Source organism: Perognathus longimembris, chromosome 13 (genome assembly GCF_023159225.1).
Source record: "Perognathus longimembris pacificus isolate PPM17 chromosome 13, ASM2315922v1, whole genome shotgun sequence".
Taxonomy (NCBI): Eukaryota; Metazoa; Chordata; class Mammalia; order Rodentia; family Heteromyidae; genus Perognathus; species Perognathus longimembris.
The window spans coordinates 48,772,262-48,792,188 of record NC_063173.1 but is presented as its reverse complement, the minus strand read 5'-3'; the positions used below and the strand labels follow the sequence as shown (position 1 = coordinate 48,792,188).

Here is a 19,927-nt window from a genome sequence, read left to right as displayed (position 1 = left end):
TGACTCAGAGTTCATGTTCTAGCTTGTCATACTGCACAGCTCTTTTGCTAGAAAGGCCCATACAGCTGACCCTCTCACCTTGTGCTCTAACAGGATACAGGTTAGCACCTGAAGACAAGCATCTACACCCAGAAGTTCCAAAGGAAGGTGAAGTGGGAAATCCACGAGGGTGAATCGAGATGGATCTGGAAGTGCAAAGGTCAGAGCGGGCTGGAGCTCCTGGGGTAGGACCTCAATGTCCACTCTCTTCTGCCCAGAGACAGGTACTGGGGAGCGCAGCAATCGATAGATCCAGGCTTCAATCTCTCGAAGATCATGCAGAAGAGCACTTGATTTTTCTTCCACTAGCAGTGATCCAGTAAAGATTCGCCACATGGTATCTCTGAGGAATAGATATCAAGAACCAAACCCAAACATCAGGAGCTGATACCCTTCTGCCACCCAACATAACCATGGAGGATATAATGATGAAAACAAGAAAAGGATTATCATTGGAAAAGCCCACTCATTCAGCTCAGTTGGGACCAGAGGACATATAGAAGAGCAAGAAAAAATGTGAAAATGTGTACATGGGCAGGTGCTGGTGGCTCATGCCTACAACCCTAGCTATACTGGACACTGAGGTCTGTGGATCAGAGTTCAAAGCCAGCATTCCATGAGACTCTTATCTCCAATTAGCCACCACAGAGCAGGAAGTGGAGCTGTGGCTCAAGCGGTAGTGTGATAGACATGAGACATAAGAGCTCAGGGACAGTGCCGAGGCCCTAAATGAAACCCCTAGGACCAGCACTCACACAAATACATACATATACATATGTATGTGTATGTGTGTGTATATGTATGGAAGGACACAATGTCATTCAGGCCCCAGGACTGTCATACATACAAACATACAGAAAATGTGTATGTGGAAGAACCCAATGCCATGCCACCAAACAGCAAACTCCTGAACACTACTGCTAAAGAAATTGTGGTAGGTGGTCTAACCTACTACAGCAGTCTTCTGCTTAGTAAGACATAACATCTTTAAACTGGTCTAAAGGACCTGAACCTGAAGAAGATCCATCAAAACTGATCTCTAAATGCTTCCTCTCTCTTCTAAGCACGGGCAACAAGTCTTACCTTTGTACACCTCGAGGGATGCCCAGCTTCTTGCCCAGTAGCCTCTCACTACAGCAATCTACCAGCCGTTTGAGGGTATAGAGACACTCACGGAAGGTGGAAAAGAACGGGTAGTGGCTGAGCACGCACAGGGATGTGAGCGTACTGTTGCGAGACCGGCTGCTCCCCTTGGCCCGGCGTTTGGCCCGAGGAGACTGATTCACATCAGGGGTGGAGTCAGCACTAGGAGGCTGCAGGGATGAGCTACTCTCTGAGATCTCAGTGCCTACTTCTTCTGGGGCACAGGCGGCCCTGGTGCCTTCCTTTCCACGGGATGCTGTTACCCCCTCCCCCTTTTCCTTAGGCATTCGCTTTTGGAAGGAGCGGTAGAAATTAACACAGATGCCATAACGTGTGACTCCAGTGTCCTTGTCAGTGAGGGTGAAGACAAAAGAGGTATCATCTCGAAGGCTCATGCGCCGCTGCCGCACACTCAGGCAGCCCTCTGGCTGGCAGAAGAACACTACGTCTGGGGGAAGGGGAAACTCCGCATGATCCTCCAGTGGGTATCGCCGCAGCAGTTCAGGAGTCTGGGCTACACTGTCACTGCTTGGGTGCCTAAAGGACATAAAGACAAACTCAGCAGCCTGAAGGGATAGAACATATTTTAACCACAGTTAAAAATAATAATAAAGCTCAAAATGTTCTTTTGGATAAATTAAGTTAACTGTAGGACTTTAGAAAAAGTGGGTACTCCTTGCCATGTTCAGCAGGCAGGCTATATCAAGTCTGAATAGTCATGAAGACATATATTCTGAAATAAGAGTTTTGATACTAAAATGATCATCACCCTTCCATTAGCATTAGCTAATAAATTACCAAAAGATCAGCTAGTAGAGAAGAAAAACGATGTGCTTTTCTTTTTTTTTTTTTATAAAATAAGAAAATTGGATCTAATGTGAATATTTGGCTTGGCGCTGTAATCCTAGTTACTTAGGAAGCTGAGATCTAAGGATCATGGTTTGAAGCCAGCCCAGGTAAGAAAGTCTGTGAGACTCTTACCTCCAATTAACTACCAAAAAGCCAGGAGTGGAACTGTGGCTCAAGTGATAGAGCACCAGCTATGAGCAAAAAAATGTAAGAAATAGTTCCCAGACCCTAAAAAATACAGTATATATTTGCTCAAATTCAGAAAGATATACGTGTAGAGTACTGTCATTTTTCTCTAGACCAAATTCTCAACCCACTCAACTTATGTTGTTTTCCCTGCTGGCAATGATGTTTCCATCAGGGTAAAATAATATGGAAGAATAAGATATGCAAAGTAATATGAAAACAGGGAAGGAGAATAACTGAAGTCTGTGGCTGTCCCAGATGACAAGACAATATCAAGTTTTAATTACCTGGCCCCTACAATCACTAGGTAGTCAAGTAACCGAGGGCAGAATTTCTTCTTTTGAACCATGGTTCCAATTCATCAGTTCATCTCATTTCAGAGAAACATCAGTATCCTGAGATAGGAAGGAGTTAGCATTTCCAGGAGGAATTCTGATATTATCTGAAAATTCAAGTTTAATAGGAAAAAAAGTACTGATAAGATCCATTGCTGTGCCTAGAAAATCATCCCTCTCAATTTCATCCTGCCCAGGGTCACAGGTCGGGAGGACTTCTACTTTAGTACTGAGGACAGGAAAACTTGACACTTGCCTTGTCTAGTGAGCATCTAAGCTTATAAGCTCCTAAGCCAAATACCAAGTACGCAGAGTAATTGCCTTGTGTGCACAAGGCCCTGGGTTCAATTTCTAGCACTGCAAAAGGAGGACAAGGAAGTTTTGGCCCATGAAACCCCATTCTCACCAACTTGCTCATTCCCAACCTATCTCTTGGGGCTTTGTTTCTGGAGGAAAAAAAAAAACAGATGTAGGAAGTCTAATATGGACTCAGTTATTATAACAAAAATTAAGTCATTCTCAGGAGTGTTCCAGGGATGACCAAAATCAAATGAGATTCTTCAATTAGTACAGATCAGCACTTCTAGATCTAGGTGGAAATGTAATAGTTCTGTTTCAACAATCTGCATCCAGCTTGATGTGACTCTGCCATATAGACTTTCTTGTTAATTGCACTCAGACAATAACAACAGCTGGTTATTCTAGCTCATATGATCTCATGTGAAGAATGTTCCTAACAGCCTCATCTTAACCATTTTTCTCTCCCTTCCATCAAGAAAGGGGTCAAGGTGGCTACTGCTACAAGCTCTGCCCTTGGTGCTGAACTAAAAGTTCTAGGCTTAGAATCAGAATCACACTTACAGAAGAGGCCTTGTCCTACTCCACCTTACAGAGAAATGCCAGGATTTCTTCAAGGAAGAAACACCAGGTATTCAGAGGAAGTTCTAAACTATAGTTCTAATATTAGGAAGCACTTACATGATTTTAATCATCTGTAAGTTCCTGTTAGGTCTCTATATGCTTCTGTAAATAAAATGTCTCACTACACTAAAGGGGTATCTCCAGTGCTCCAGTGTTTTATCTCTGTGCTCTGAGGTCACCCTGAGGACTTTTTCACTAAACACATAAAGTATGTCATTATATCAACACACAAACACACACACGCAACTCCTTCACTTATTGTTGTGTGTACTCCCATACACACAGTTACATATCCTCTGAATGCTAAGGCTCTACTTGATTCAGATAATGAGTAGAAGTTCTATATTTTCTTCTCCTCTAATAATAAACATGATTTATTTACAACACCTCTGGTGCCCTCAAAATATGCTCCCTCTTTTCCTCTGCTCCCAAGGGAGGACCCACAGGTAATAGGATTCAGTTGTGTCTCCATAGCGACTCTGGCTCCCAGCACTATTTATAGCAGAGCCACAGCCCCTCCCCTGTTGGTGACCGCACAGTGCCAGCAGCTGCTACTCCAGTTGGCCAGGGCCCACAACAATTCACTCTCCCTAAACCTGAAGATGTGGCTTCCACTGACAGTACCTGCTAAGAATTAGGTTAGCTTCTCCTCCATCTACTGTTCATTTGTAGTTTGACCCAGTTGTGGCTTTTGCTAGAGCTATCTCAACATGAAGCTGCCAAGCCTGTCATACATGCATTCATTTCTAGGGGCCACCGCTGTTTAATGACCCAAAACAGTCCTTTGGTTCTCCCAACTGCTACAGTCATGAGCATACTGCAGAAGGTGGGGCAGAACTGAGTTCAGCTCCTCCTAAGCAGAACAAAAGGGGGAGAGAATGGAGACATAAAATGTTATATAGATGAAAATATAATTTGTTTTATAAAGAATTATGTTGGGAGGAGGGGGGAATGAGGGAGGAGGTAACAAACAGTAAAAGAAATGTATCCAATGCCTAACATATGAAACTAACCTCTCTGTACATCACTTTGACAATAAATAAGAAAAAAAAGAATTATGTTGAACTATCTATAGTGAGAGCCAAGGTATCCTAAAGACTGTCTTAAAATGTAGGCTTACATTGAAAAGTAGAACCTCCTTCTGGCTAACTTCTCCAAGATGGGGCCTGGAGCACCTCCTACTAATAAGTTGGGCACTGGAGCTTATCTAGTATTAATAGGATTCAAACCCTTATCCAAACTCAAGTCATTATGTTCAATAGTCCTCTCCTTCTAGAACTATAAGGATCCTAGAATCTTGTGACAATCTTAGTTTCCAGCAGAGCTTTTTTTAAACCACAATTTGTATCTCACCAAGGGCCACTGGCTTTAGTTATTCAGGCTGCAGAGATACCCAAGCCTTTTTCTTCCCATTTCCTGGTCTTTCCTGTCCCACAGACTCTAATTCTTCTAACATCAACTACAACTCCTACTCTCATACTGTCTTCATAACCAGTCAGGCTCCACCTCTTGCCTCAACCCTACTTATTAATGCAGAGCCTCTAGCTTGCTGTCCCCATTTAATCCACGTGCACCATTTAGTTAAAAATGCATAGCTTTCTGCAGGAGTGCTACAACACATCTAGACTCCACAGATCTTTAGGCCAGCCATGCCTTTCAGCCTTTGCTCACTAATGCTTTTGGATCCGTCCCTATTTGGGGGCAGGATCTCAGTAAAACCACAGGAGCCCAACCTGAGGGTGATATGACATCTTTGCTGACGTGAGCACAACCGGAGACACTTCTCCCCCTCCTCCCCGTCCCCAGGCAGTGACCTTGCAAGTTCATCAGCACCGACTGGTCCAGCTTGAGGAAGAACTGGAGCAATGAGGCTGGAGATAGGTAGGGCTGGGGAAGAGGGAGGAGCACGGGAAGAGGAGGAAGAATTTAGATGCATGAGGATGGAAGGGCGAGCAGGAAAGATTAAGTTGGTTATCTCCACTCTTCAGCTGGTCAATACTGAATCATGAAGTGTGTGTGTGTGTGTGTGTGTGTGTGTGCCAAACGCGAATCCCGAGATCCTAATCAAAAATAAGACACACGCAGGCATGCAGGCGCGCGCACATATCCCCACGCGCAGCAGAGCACACGCCAGGTGCAGGTGCCGATTCGGGCCCCGGGCTGGACCGTCCCGCCCGCCTCCTCACCTGCTGGACAGTTCCCCGCCCCCGCCCCGGAACCAGCGCCGCCCGCCCGGCAGGACCCGGGCCGAGCGGGGCCGGCGCCCACGGCCCGCCCGCGCCCGCGGCCCACCTCGGGCCGCGCCCCCTCCCTCCGCCGATCCCCGCGGACCCCACAGCCCCGAACGTCCCCTCAGGGGCCGCCACAGAGACATCGTGCTCCCGAAGCCCCGCTTCCTCGCAGACGCCGCTTCTCCCTAGGAACCGCCCCCCCCCCCCCAAATGCCCGCTTAGGACCGGACTCTCCTACCTCCCGAGTCCCGAGGAACCTGCAGGTCCACACCAAGACGTCCCCGCGCCGCGCCGCGCCGCCCCGCCGAGCGCGCCCCTTTCCCCCGCGAGGCGCCGCTGTCAGCGAGAGCCAGTTCCGCGTCGGCTCCGGGGGGCGCGCACCGCTCCGCTGCGGTGCGGGCGGGGGAGGCGGAGGGGCGGGGCCGTACCATTCACCGCCGCAGGGCGGGGGGGAAAGGGTCGTACCAAACCGAGGGCGGCAGCTTCGTTCACACCTAGCAGTGAGGGAGTGAGTTCGGGTTGGGAGGCGTTGGGCTAGCCCAGCGTCGCCGGGTGCCAAGGGGGGAGAACTCAAAGGAATATCGCTTGTTTCGGTTGCTCAGAGAGAGTTTAATACGCCATAATCACAGATCCTGTTTTCATGAAATACTTTTTAATCAGTGAGTTGCCAATATAAAGGGTTCCCGAACACTTTTAATCCACCTTGTCGAACCTCACCTAGCTCAGTCTCCCCCAGCCCCGCACGCAGTTTGGCAGTGCTCGGCAGCCAGGACTGGAAAGCAGAATGCCTGGCCGACGGAGTCTACCAATTCTCTGGGGCGGGGGGGTGGGGAACGGGGACTGAAGGCTCGGCCGCAGGCTCACCTACACCGGCGCGCACCACGCGGGGGGGGGGGGCGGAGCTGCGCCGCGGTGCCCGCTGGGAAATGGAGTCCAAGTCTTTTAAGAGCTCTACGGCTCGGGGCCACATTCCCCCTCCAGTCCCCACTCCCCTCCCACCCCCTGGCCCTCCCAGGGCTTCTGGTCCCTCCCGCAGCGTCTGGGAACTGAGGGTGGGGATCTTCTGGTCCTAGGTCTTGCAGATTGTGTGTCCTCTTTGATCCGCCAACGGAAAAACGAAGGTATTATTCAGGTATGTGAGGTGCACAGCTGAGCTCTTAAGTTCCAACCCCGCTCCCGCCTATCTCATCATTAAGGGAGAAGACACGTCTAAACCTCAGCTTTTTTTTTTTTTTTTTTAATCAAGACGGCGCCGTGGAACTGTGAAATGAGGCCCCCTCTTACTGACAGCCTTGACTGAGTCTGGAGGCAGATCCTAAAGAACACCGGCTTCCTCCTCTACAGCCATGCCCTCACCCCAATGCAGACATGCTTTTCTCTTTGTATTTATCTTGGTCTTCCTGTTCCAGACCTATCAGCGAGGCGTTTCTGGCCAAGCCACAGAATGGCAGTGGAGAATATCTTTAGAGGTGCCCCTTGGGGAAAAACAGGAAGTGGTGGAGGCAGAATGGGCCGGGCCCTGGAGAACCTTATGCAAAGTGGCCCATGGTTCATCCACTTGACGGGGTTAATACTGTCTTCAGATGAAACATAACTTTAGCAACCTTCACACACACACACACACACACACTCCAATGCCACATGAGACTCTCCTTCACCCAGCTCCCAGGACTATTTGCTCTGCTCAGTCTGTCCCACCCCCTGGAGGTAGCCAGGGGTCCTCCAGCCATGCAGCCCAGAACGCAGAAATCATAAGGGAGAGAACAGTCATTCGTGCACATCCCAGATCTCTGAGAGTAGCGGGGGGAGCTTTTTGTCTTGCAGGCGTAGTGCGAACACTTGCTCTGAGTGGACGCTGCTCAGTGTCCGGAGGCTCACCAGTTTCATTAGCATCCGTGGGAACATTAATCGGTCCTTAGGAAAGAAAAGGGACAAGTCTGGCCTTTGGTTCTCTGAGGGAAGGAGATGCAAAGGGAGAGGAGTTATGGGAGATATGGATAATTGCCCATACTAGATGTAGGCCAGGAGGCCCTTGCTTGAAGGGAAAGTGTGTCAGGGAATGGGACCCAAAGAGCAGAGGGGAAAGGATTTGGGGGAAGGAGACACCAGGACAGGATGACATGACTCACATGGGGGTGGTGGATGGAGACGTAGGCATGCAGGGCCTCCACATATGTGTGTTGCAGCCTCTCTACTTGGAGCTGGTCCTGCACGTTTGGCCGGTCTATAGGTGACCAACACAGTTGAGGAGCAGATCTGGCCAGGGTCTTAGTTCCACACCCCAAAGCACAACCCAAAGTTAGGGACATCTCCCAGCCAACCACTCCCACGTGGCTAAAAACCACAGCAAGGACCTTCACTCCCACTATTCCTGCTCTGGGAGGGGTGGGGCCTCTTGCATGCAAGTCTCTTACTCAGTTTCCCTCTTGTCCCTCCTGCGCACCTGCAGAGAAGATACTGATGGCAATGAGCAAAGCAAACTCTGCATCATTGAGTTGCAGCTCATTCATGGCTCTGGAGAAATCAAAGATGGGATTGATGAACTCCACCTGCAGTCCTGGAAAGAAACAAAGAAAGTGACAGGAGTGGTGGAACTTCCTCCAACTTCTCACCTTGAGGAGCCCCTAGGAACTCACAAAGATGTCTCCAGAGCTTCGCTATGAGAGGGCAAGCTTCAGGGATGGGAATATGACCTAGTGGTAGAGTGCTTGCCTCTTATGCATGAAGCCCTGGGTTCAGTTCCTCAGCACCACATATATAGAAAAAGCTGGAAGTGGCGCTGTGGCTCAAGTGGTAGAGTGCTAGCCTTGAGCAAAAAGAAGCCAGGGACAGTGCTCAGGCCCTGAGTTCAAGCCCCAGGACTGGCAAAAAGCAAAACAAAACACAGAGAGGGCAATCTTCTTCACCTCTCTAAGTCTCCTATGTGACATATACTAGCTAATTGTTATGATGGTTAAATTATAAAGCATACAGAGATCTTAACACTGTTCTGGCATATAGGTGCTGAATTAAACTAAAAATTTTGAGGAGGGAGTGTGTTTCATTTTGGTTTGTTTGGTTTGCCTTCTTTTGGTTTGCTTTGTTTTGGTGACAGCACCTCACTATGTAGCTGGGTTGGCCTTTAACTCTCCATCCTCCTCAGTCTTCCAAGTGCTGAAATTACAGGTGTATACTGTGCTTGGATAAATTTTAGAATTTTCAAGAATTCCATGTTTCTAGAAATAGAGGCCTTCTTACTTGTTTATAAAGAAGCCCTACCTCATCCCCGTTTTATTTTTGCTCTGGTCTTGTGGCTTGAGCTCAAGGATTGGGCACTGTTCCTAAGCTTTTTTTTTTTCCTCAAGGCTAGTCTACAGCTCCACTTTTGGCTTTTTGGTGGTTAACTGGAGGTAAGAGTCTCATGGATTTTCCTGCCTGAGTTGGCTTTAAACTGCAATCCTCAATCTCAGCCTCCAGAGTAGCTAAGATTGTGGGAGTGAGCCATTAGTGCCTGGCAAAGAAGCCTCCCCTCTTTTTTTTTTAAAATGGCAAACAGTTTTATCTGAATAATGGAGATAACAGTTCTTAACACACACACACACACACACACACACACACACACACAATTACTGATTGACTGGGGTGATGCAGAAAACCATGAATGTGAAAAGGACACTAAGGGTTTAAATAAGGGAACCAAACAAACGAAAAAAGGTTGAGGGAGAAACAAAAGGTTATTTTCACCAGTATAGAGTCACATCATAGCACTAACAGAATTCTCTTGTCTGTTTTTGACACAGAACATGATATCACTCTACCTAACTTTGTAAGGCTTCAGTAACTAAAGTATAAAAACAAAACAGAAAAAAAGTCCACCTTTTCAATTTACAGTTTAAAAAAAAGAATTGTGAAAGATTGTGTGTGTGTGTGTGTGTGTGTGTAAGAGAGAGAGAGAGAGTCAGCGAGAGTGAGAGAGAGAGAACTGGAGCTTGAACTCAGAGACTTACATTCTTACTCATCTTTTTTCACTCAAGGCTAATGCTCTACCACCTGAGCCATGCCTCTGATTATGTTTTTGCTGGTTAAGAGTCTCAAGCATGTTTATGCCTGGGCTGGCTTTGAACCAAAATCCTCATATCTCAGCCTCCTGAGTAGGATTATAAGCGTGAGCCACTGGCACCCAGCTGCAAGTTCCAATCTTCTCATGCATCTACCCATACACAACTATCCAGTCAAGAAAGCACTAAGGGCTCCCCCACTTCCAGAAACTTTCCAACAATAGAGTGCCACAATATGTGGGGTTTTTTTTTGTTGTTGTCTTACTGTAAGAATAAATATAAATTTTATGTAGCACATTCTCATTCATATTTTGTAATGTAAACTATTATAACATTTTGTGTGTCACATCCCAGAGGGGTGAATTCAGCAATGTGGCTGAAAGTATACACTCCAGTGCCAGACTGTCAGGATTGGAATCCTGACTCTGCCATAAGAAAATGCTGGGATGTGTGTGGTTTGGGGAGAGCTATTTAACCTCTGGGGCTTGGTTTTCCCATTTGTGAAATGGAGAACATTACAGTACCTTCATCATAAAGTCTTTGGGATACTTGTGACATAAGTGGTGTTAAGTATGTGTTTGTTAAACAGAAAGATTTAATGGAGGGCTGGGGATATGGCCTAGTGGCAAGAGTGCTTGCCTCATATACATGAGGCCCTGGGTTCGGTTCCCCAGCACCACATATACAGAAAATGGCCAAAAGTGGCGCTGTGGCTCAAGTGGCAGAGTGCTAGCCTTGAGCAAGAAGAAGCCAGGGACAGTGCTCAGGCCCTGAGTCCAAGCCCCAGGACTGGCCAAAAAAAAAAAAAAAAGATTTAATGGAACCAGTCTTCCATAAGAGAAAACCACTAACATCGACATGGCATAAGGCCTTGACCTACAGAGGACGCTTCTCCCATGTCAGTCTCCACCACACACTGTTTTCTAGGCTTTCTCCGACTTCTTTTAAGCTACTAACCTTTGCCCCTAGAGATTTCTTAGTCACTTCCTGAAGTTCCTTCACCCTGATGTTTATCAACTGTGGTAATGCACTGAATGGGCAAACCCCACTTAACAAGGCATTTCTTCCTGAGACTTTAAGCTCTAACCTATAACCAAAAGCCCCTCTGTACAGATACAGAAAAGGTCCCAGGGCAGATTTATGCACACCAAGGTCTGCTAAAGCTCAATGGACGAGCACTCCAAATGGGATCAGTCCACATCATCGGTCATCCACTGCCCACAGTATGCAGTAGTGAATGCAGAGGGGGAAAGAGACCTGACACAGTAGAGTCCTTTGGGGGGGGGGCACTGTCCTTTCTCCCCAAGACCTCACAGATGAAATAAAGAAGTCAAATATGATGAAATTGAAAATGGTTAAATAGCCAGTGTGGTGATGCATGTCTATAATCCCAGCTGTTCTCGGGGGGAGAGGGAAGACAGGAGGGTCACCAGTTTGAGACCAGTCTGAGCAAAGGGTTGGCAGAGGATGGGGAAAAGCTCAAATGATAAAGCACTTGACTACTATTTGCAAGGCCCTGGGCTCAATCCCTAGCACTGCAAAATAAATAAATAGATGTTCAGATAGACAGATAAACCTGCTTTAAAAAGAGCTTAGGCCAGGTGCTGGTAGTTTATGCCTATAATCCTAACCTACTCAGGAGATCTGAGACTTGTGGCTCAAAGCTAGCCTGGGCAGACAAATCTCAAGATTGTTATATCCAATCCATTAGCAAAAAGCCAGAAGTAGCTGGCCGCTGGTGGCTCATGCCTATAATCCTATCTACTCAGGAGGCTAAGATCTGAGTTCAAACACAGCCAATGCAGGAAAGTCTGTGAGACTCTTATCTCCAACTAACCACCAGAAAGACTGGAAGTGGCTCTATGGCTCGAAGTGGTAGCATGCTAGCCTTGAGTGAAAAAGCTCAGGGACAGCGCCCAGGACCTGAGTTCAAGCAGCATGACGGACAGAAAATATTAAAAAGAAGATAGCACAAGTCCACAAATGCTGACAGAAGGTTGGAACTGGGAAGAGTTAAGGAGAGGCTTCTGAAGGAGGAGGAGACTAAGAAGCTCTGGGATAATTGCCATTTGGGGAACAAGTGCTTTAGTGGAGAAGGGGGCAGGGCTGGGTTTTAAAGCAAAGAAAAGCCATCAAATCACCCTGTAGTTGCTTATATATTCACACCATGCACTACATAAAGCAATGGAGATCAATGGAGCCCTGCTCTCTATCTTTAGTTAAGGGAGACCTTCCTAGAAAGCTCACTGGGTGGCTCATGTTGGGACAAGAGGCATGTGAGCTGGCCTAAGTCACCAGAAATCAGGGAAGGCTTTATGAACTCTAGCTTGGAACCAAGGATCTCACAGTCCTAAGAATGGAGTTGCAGTGTTTGCCATATTTCACAGATCCATTCCCTCAACTATTAAGCCACGTTGTCTCCTGTTAAACCAGGATTTTCTCAGCCTTCTAGCTTTTCCCATCCCTGATTCCTCCATCCACAAATATTACTGACAGAAGAAAACCCCCTCTGCTTAACCCTAAGCAAGCATCAGACTTTGAGCAGCAATGTCAACCAGTTCTTTAGAGAAAATACTACAAAGGAGGATAGAAAGAGTCACTGCTCCCTTATACCCATACAATCTGCCATGTTTCAACTCCAGTTCTACAAGATTATCAGAAACAGTGAGATAAAGAATAGGAGGTAGTGAACCTGATCCTTCAAAAACACATCAGAAAAAAGTTTGTTCACTAATGAAAGTTTTAGTGCAAGCCAGGCACTGGTGGCTCATTCCTATAATCCTAGCTATTCAGGCAGCTGAAATCTGAGGATTGAGGTTCATAGCCAGTCAGGACAGATAAATCCAAGAGACTTATCTCCATATAACCAATACAACACCACATGTAGAGGTGTGCTCAAGGCTTCCAGGGCCGGAGAGCAAAATAGCCAAGTGAGCACACAAGATCCTGCGTTCAAGCCCCAGTACTAGCACAACAAGAAGAGGAGGAGGAGGAAGAAGAAGAGGAGGCGGAAGAAGAGGAAGAGGCGGAAGAAGAGGAAGAAGAGGAGGAAGAAGAGGAAGAGGAGGAGGGAAAGGAGGAGGAGGAGTAAAGTGCAAGTTTAGTGCAGTGATTTTCAAATCTTTTTTTCTAGCTATAAAATCATTTCTTTTAGGAAAAATTATACCACACACACACAAGAGAGATTGAAGATTTAAGTGGACTTCTTGTTTGATTAAAGTATAGATGAAGGACATTCTTTTGTTTCATTCTGTCTCCTCTAAGCTAATGCTTCTATAAACTCACCAGATTACACAGGACACAATTTGAAAATAATTAGCTTAGCAGGGAGTTGGTGGCTCACTCCTGTAGTCCTAGCTAGTCAGGAGGCTGAGATCTAAGGATCATGGTTCAAAGCCAGCCTGGGCAGAAAAGTCCCTGTGAGACTCTTATCTCCAATTAAGCCCTCAAAAAACAGAGGTGGCACTGGTAGAGTGGTAGAGTTCTAGCCCAGAGCACAAAGAGGCTCAGAGACAGAGCCCAGGCCTTAAATTCAAGCCCCACAACCAATAAAAAGGAAAAGAAAATAATTAGCTTAATACAATAGAGGACAATGTTCTATTTGGAGCAGCTGGGAGGGGCTTATCGGCATTCCAACCTTCTCTTTAGTCAAACCAGATTGAGGGGCTGGGGATATAGCCTAGTGGCAAGAGTGCCTGCCTCGGATACACGAGGCCCTAGGTTCGATTCCCCAGCACCACATATACAGAAAACGGCCAGAAGCGGCTCTGTGGCTCAAGTGGCAGAGTGCTAGCCTTGAGCGGGAAGAAGCCAGGGACAGTGCTCAGGCCCTGAGTCCAAAGCCCAGGACTGGCCAAAAAAAAAACCAGATTGAGTCTTCCTTTTACAATCACCAAAACCTCGGACTCATGGCTCTGTAATCACAATGGGCCTGGTAACATACAGCAGCTGTCCATCCAACCAGTCCCTTTGCCAATCAGTTCTCACCTGCTTTGGCAAAGTCTTCCCGGTTATAACTGAAATCCTTGAGAAAGGTGATACTCTCACTGCCAGGGTTGTACCTCCGAGATGTCTCTAGAAGCATCACCTGCACAGAAATGGCAACTCTTAAGCAGTGGTGAGGAGGGCAGGTGGTGGTGCATGGCTCTTCCAGGGAAAGCTGACTTCCCCCATCCCTGCTTCCCAGTGGGTGGGGCTCTCCCAGGTGGAGGTCTGGAGCACCCTCCCCCCCAACAGATAATCCCATTCTGCTTTTCCCATCATCTCTTGCCCTTTCCAGCCACCTCAATTGCAGAGGTCTTCAGCAAAGCGATTTGGTCCTCCCGGCTGAGCTGAAGGAAGCCAGGAAGCTGTTTGGCAAAATCAACAATCTCCTGCACGGAAACGATGGCCAGCTCCGTGAAATGGGCGAAGCGCTGCTGCCGGGCTTCCCGACTCTGGGGATCTGGTGCCATGGGCCACGGCTACTCAGGAGGATGAGAGGGAAAAGGCAAACTGCTTTGAGTCGGACATGGAGAAGCCAACTGGTGACTCTGAGGACGGCCACCTCTCCCCAGGCAGGGCAAGTACCGTGACTCGAAGTCGGTCAGAAAAGGAGCGCCTGTTACACTGCTGCTGGGCGGCCACCAGCTTCTCAATCATGCCCAGCTGCTCGGGGCTGAGCTGTGGCAGGACTTGGGGAGGTGAGGAAGCTCTTGGGGGTACAGATGTGGCCTGAGCCTGCTCCTCTTCTTGCCGCTTCAGTTTCTTTAGACGGATCTGTTCCTCGGACAGGACACCTAAGGACAGGGCCAGGTGTGAGCACTGGAGGAGGGGGAGGGAAGCAAGGATGGGGTTGTCAGAGTTCTAGTGTTGGGTAAAAGCAAGGAAGAGATTCAGGCACTCGGTGGGCACTAGAGACACAGCCATCTGCCCTCACAGCTGACACTCTTCTTTCTCATCAGGCTCTCCCCAGATCCAGGCACTCACACTCCTCTCGCATGCCCGCCTGGCGGCACTTGCGAAGCCGACACTCCTGGCACTTGCGACGCATGTAGGTATCCATGGGGCAGTGGCCGCCACTGTGGCAGACGTAGCGAGCTCCTTTGATGACACTCCGGCGGAAGAACCCTTTGCAGCCCTCGCAGCTCAGCACGTTGTAGTGGAAGCCGGAGGCCTTGTCCCCGCACACACTGCACAGCTCGTTCCCCAGCATCTTGGGGGCCGGCCCCTTTTTCCTCTTTTGTGGACGGAGCTCTGGATTCAGAAAAGAGTTAATGGCCTCTCCCATTCACTGCCCTGGGTACTCATTCCCTTCATGATATAAAGTATGTTCTCTCTCTCTCTCTCTCTCTCTCTCTCTCTCTCTCTCTCTCTCTCTTTCCAGATGGGGTCTTGCTATGTTGCCTAAGCTGGCCTTGAACTTCTGGGATCAAGCATCTTCCTGCCTCAGCCTTTGGAATAGCTGGGATTACAGACTTGCACTGCAGTGCCTGGCTTTATGTCTTTATTGTAAGAACAGCTTTCATTCACCAAAAGCCCTTTGTCTTAAGAATTGTATGAGTCCTTTCCATGCACTGATCCTTATGACACTGTAATCATATACAAATAAGGAAACTGAGGCTCAAAAAGATCAAAGATGAAAACAAAAATTCATGCTCAGATCATTCCAGTCGAGCTGACCTCAAGCCTCTGGGCCTCGCCATGATATTGTAAAATAAAGGGCCCCATATTACCTGTTCCCTCCTAATCCAGCCTCTATTCCGTCCAACTAAAGAAGCTCCTCACCTGTGGGCTCTGTAAGCAGGGCAGTGGGTTCTGCAACCTCCAGCCTTGGCCCCAATGTGCCCACAGCAGACGGAGGCATCCTGGATTCCTCTCTAAGGAAGTTGTGGCCTCTCTGGGCCTGGATGCTTGCATCGTGGGTGTCTGGCTCCCACAGTTCCACTGCAGAGTCTAAGCCCAAGAGAGAGAGAAGAGGCAGTCTGTTTCCATCCAAGCTCCATTCTTCAAGCATTCTAGCCGTGAAACTGCAAGCTTTTCTTTACCCTACAAGGGTAAAGCTCATGTTTAGGGACTCTAGGGTTTTGTGGGCTCTAGGACTGGCAAGACCTGTCCATCAAGACCTTCAGTGAAGATGTTAACCTTTACCCCTTTGGGATGGGACAGGGGGGGGAGTGGGGGGGGGGGAGTTGCACTTCAGTGATCGAACCAAACTCTTCAAAGCCAGAGCTGGCTAAGCAGTAGGCATGCCAGGTCTCCTCAACAGCAAATCCAGATTAAGGAGTCCTGGACAGGCATATACATGGATCAGAAACCAGAGCCAGAGCTGGGTACCAGTGACTCTTGAGTCCAATTAAGCAGCAAAAAAGTCAGCCTGGAGGTAAGGCTCAAGTGGTAAAGCACTGCTAGCCTTAAGCAAGAAAGCCAAGCAAGTGTGAGATCCTGATTTCAAGCTCCAGTTCAAGCCAAAAAAAGGAAACCAGAGCCTGGGCAGAGGTGGTCTGGGCAGGAGGCAAGCAACACCAAGAAACCAAGAAGAGCTGTGCACTGAGATCTGGAGGATGGCAGATGCAGGTAGTAATGAAGGCTGGTTCTGAAGGGAAGAGAGAAGCTTACCAGGAGAAACATCAGGCACAGATGCCTCCAGCCACAAGGACATATCTTCCTAGAGCCCTGGACATTACCGAGGCACTGTCCTGCAGAAATGACCCAGGTTACACTCTTCCAAAACTGGGTTCCTTTGGACCTTCAGCTCCCTTCTCCTGTGCCTGCTTTTCTAATTTTTTTCAATCACTTCTTACATTATGAACTGGCATTATTAGCCCATGCTACAGTTTTATAGGCCTTCTTCATTATGTCTCGATGAGATCAGGACTATTCTGATTTTCAGTCCTAGGGACCAACCAAGGGCCTCACACAAGCTTGAGCAAACTCTCTTCTACTGAATTACATGCTTAGCTTGTCTGGACTATTCTTAATCCCATTTTAAAGATGAACAAACCAAGGTTCAAAGAGATTAAGTGAATTGCCTATGGCCACACAGTTAAGTGATGATAAAGCCAAGACTGCAACCGTGATTTCTCAGAATCCAGACTATAAGTCTTCCATCACTGTGCTACTTCCTCTCCACCCTCCTGTAGGCTTTCATAGCTCCTTCTCCTCACTCCAGCATCAGTGAGAGACAAAGTTGGCCAGAACCAGGAGACAGGATCAAGGCTGAGCATCCAAGTCTCACTCCCATCACTTTCATGGGTCCCAGCACAACCCCACTGCTCTGAGTGTCTTCTCAAAGTCACCTCATGAGTTCTAGGACTCGAGCTCCCATCCCCAGCATCTCTCATTCCTCACAAACCCCTCCATAAGATTCTGGTGCCCGCCTTTCTCCCCACCCTAGACACCCACACCGAGCCCCTGGCTGCCGCTAAGGAGAGACCCACCAAATTCCCAGGCCACCAGACTTCCTGGTTGCGCAGTCTCTGGAGCCCCCTTGCTGGGAGAAGAGGTTGGTGCAGTCCCCTGTCCGGAGTCCGAGGCAGGCCGGTCGGTGACCAGAGCTGAGCACAGAAGAGAGACCTGAAGCCCAGAGAAGTAGAAATGTGGGGAAAGGCTGAGGGGAGGGACTGCCTAGGAGTCGGGCCACCTCTCCTTCCTGCCGACAAATTGGAGCCCTGGCCTCCTTGGCCCCCATCCAGAGTAGTTAGTTCCCCGACCAAGCTGACTCCTCCCTGGCTGGCCCCCACCCCCCAACCAAGACTGTCCTTTTTCATTTCTATTTCAGTCCTATTCTGCCCTTCCTCTCCTTACCCTGGAGGTTCTTCGCTCTTACAGGACTGCTTCCCAGGCGCCTCTTTCCCGGCAGCCTCCAGAGTCAGCGCTCCCTCCCCTCTATAGACACCTCCGAGAGCAAAGGTCCCAACACGGCCCAGAATTGCGACACCAAGCTCCAGACTTCGTTCCCAGCCTCCCTCCTCCTCCTCCTCTTCTGCCTCTGGGAAGGGGCCAAGCGCTCCCCACTCAGGTCGGAGCCAAGCTGGTAGAACTCCAAGAGTTAAGAGAGGCAGGTGCTGGGCCTTCCAGAGCCTGTACATGGGTGCCCTGCAGGGGCAGAGAGGGGAAGAAGCCAGGAAAGGAGGAAGGCAGCTCTCAGCAAAGGCAGGGTTGGGGCATTGGTGAGGGTAGAAGATGGCAGCAATCCAGGGACCAAGGTAAGCAGGGTTGCTTCATCTGGCACAGTCCCATGGGAGGCTGTGGCACAACCCACTGAGGCTACAACCATATTTCCTGCCCCTATTGCATGGGACAAAAGTCAGCCCCAAGGAAGACACCGTGTTTCATTGATTTTTATCTCTCCTGGGGGACAGGACCTGGCTTAGAGGAGGCACCAGGTATTGTGTTTCTGTGTGTTGACTAAATTAAACAACAAAAAAGAAATCCTCTTCTATCACATCCTTGTCAGCTTAAGTGGATTTCCACTCAGCACTATGACTTAGCATTTGGGATCTGGGTTTCAATTCCAGGTTCAAACCCTGGTCCTACCTCTCATTTTATTTACACACACATACATACACACACACACACACACACATATACGTAGATTGATATCTATAGATCTACATATGTAGATAATCTACATATGTATGTAGATCTAGATAGATGGATGGATAGATAAGTTTGTTTTTTTTTTTCCCCCTCACACAGTGTTGGGATCCAATCCAGGGTATCAGGTACTCTAGGCAAGTGCTCTACCACTGATTTATACTCCCAGCCCGGCTGTATGTTGACCTTACCATGTAAGGTTATTGTGAGAAGTATACACATCATAGCACCCCGGGGGCACACAGTAGGTGTTCACAAACTAGCAGCAATTATCATTACCCTTCCAATACCTTTGGGACTAGGAATGTGTAAAGCTTAACACTCCAAATCTTTATTTCCATATGCAAACCCTTACTCTCTGTCTTCATCTTAAGAGCAACTCCGAGAAGGGAGAGTAAATATTTTCATTTTCCAAAGCACTCTGAAGCTCCTGTGAGGGCCTTGCTGGAGACCACACACAGTCCGTTAGTTGCCAAGCTGGGATCAAAATCCAGATGTCCCCACTCCAGTCAGTGCCTGTGTTCTTTTTCTCCAGTGTCAGAGTCTAGGAACTCTTGTCTTACGGTCCTCAGGTCTGATGGACCAGTGACGTGCTGAGAGGGAAGAAGCCAGGACCACTGGGGTACAGGGGGAAGGTCCTGCAGATGTGGAAGGCAGGGGCTGAGGTTACTGCTGGTCGTTCACCCCCTGCCCCATTCCCAGTTTCCTGCTCACAGGCTCTTCCTGTTTTGCTGTCAACTCCCGTTCCCATGGGCCCACATTAAAGCCTAGTACAGGGGCCAGGGCAAGCAGCCAGAGGTACCAAAAATGGAGATGAACAGGGTACCAGGGAAGACAACGGAGAGAACAGGGAAGAATGGACATGGGGTGTGGGGGAGGAGCAGGATGGGAGGACAAGAAAGCTGAAGTCGAAAAGGGGCTTGGTGAAAGATAGGAGGAAGCTTGGGGTAGGACAGGGGAACAGGCCAGGGACTGGGAGCACATGTGAGAAGACAGAAGGCGCTGGGGATGTTGCAAAATCTGCCTATGTATTCATTTTCACATTTCAGAAAAGCCCCTCTGGAAGCTCCCACCTCAAACTTCTGCCTCCAATCTTTTGCTCTTGTTCTCTCTCATCACAAGGTCATTCCCTCACAGGACCGCACCCTGATCTGGGCACTTGTGAGTCACTAGCACGAAGTGCTCTATTCCTTTCACTGTTCCCTCCTTGGTTTCCACAAGGTCCCACTGTCCTGGGAAAGTAACCAGAGACACTAGCCACTGGGAGAGTGGAACTGCTCTGTCCCAGCACCCACATCCCGAGGCATCCCTCATCCTTTCTGCCCCAAGCTCCAGCAGCAGTCAGAGATGTCCCTGAGACATCTACTTTTAAGGATCTTGGGATATACATTGATCTGGGGCCTGGTAATGTATCTTAAGAAAGTTAACAACTCTCCATTATCTCCTGAAAACCTAGTCTCTCTGAAGATGGCTCCCCCACAAAGGACCATACAGAAACCCCAGCTAGAACCCTCTGACCTAGGCTAGAGGCCAGTGCTGACAGGGAGTCTGTTCAGTCTAGTCTCCCAGAGGTGTTGTGGCATTTACCAGTACTTCACTGCTAGAGCTC

At 48.5% G+C, this 19,927-nt stretch overlaps 2 protein-coding genes across 23 annotated transcripts in view; both read right to left on the bottom strand.

The window, feature by feature from the left end:
• Positions 1-6,013, bottom strand: part of Madd (MAP kinase activating death domain) — a 51,936-nt gene extending 45,923 nt beyond the window's left edge. For all 19 annotated transcript variants that reach the window (XM_048360957.1, XM_048360958.1, XM_048360973.1 and 16 more), the window contains exons 1-4: positions 5,943-6,013; positions 2,505-2,659; positions 1,123-1,719; positions 79-382 (exon numbers count right to left, since the gene is read on the bottom strand). In XM_048360957.1, coding sequence (XP_048216914.1) covers positions 79-382; positions 1,123-1,719; positions 2,505-2,566 — 963 coding nt within the window. In that variant the 5' untranslated portion in view covers positions 2,567-2,659; positions 5,943-6,013. The remainder of the gene's footprint in view (positions 1-78; positions 383-1,122; positions 1,720-2,504; positions 2,660-5,942) is intronic.
• Positions 6,014-6,944: 931 nt separating this feature from the next.
• Nr1h3 (nuclear receptor subfamily 1 group H member 3) lies at positions 6,945-18,264 on the bottom strand. 4 transcript variants are annotated; one of them, XM_048360982.1, is made up of 11 exons: positions 17,527-18,264; positions 17,160-17,295; positions 16,339-16,418; positions 15,508-15,675; positions 14,710-14,976; positions 14,311-14,519; positions 14,025-14,204; positions 13,729-13,828; positions 8,148-8,261; positions 7,834-7,928; positions 6,945-7,618 (listed from the first exon to the last, which is right to left on the bottom strand). In XM_048360982.1, the coding sequence occupies exons 3-11, from the start codon at positions 16,379-16,381 to the stop codon at positions 7,472-7,474; spliced, it is 1,323 nt and encodes a 440-aa protein (XP_048216939.1). In that variant the 5' UTR covers positions 16,382-16,418; positions 17,160-17,295; positions 17,527-18,264; the 3' UTR covers positions 6,945-7,471. The 4 variants fall into 4 exon arrangements, with proteins under 4 accessions (XP_048216939.1, XP_048216941.1, XP_048216940.1 ...); XM_048360984.1 differs by lacking the exon at positions 16,339-16,418 and having other exon boundaries at positions 17,527-18,263; XM_048360983.1 differs by lacking the exon at positions 17,527-18,264 and having other exon boundaries at positions 17,160-17,456.
• Positions 18,265-19,927: the final 1,663 nt, after the last annotated feature.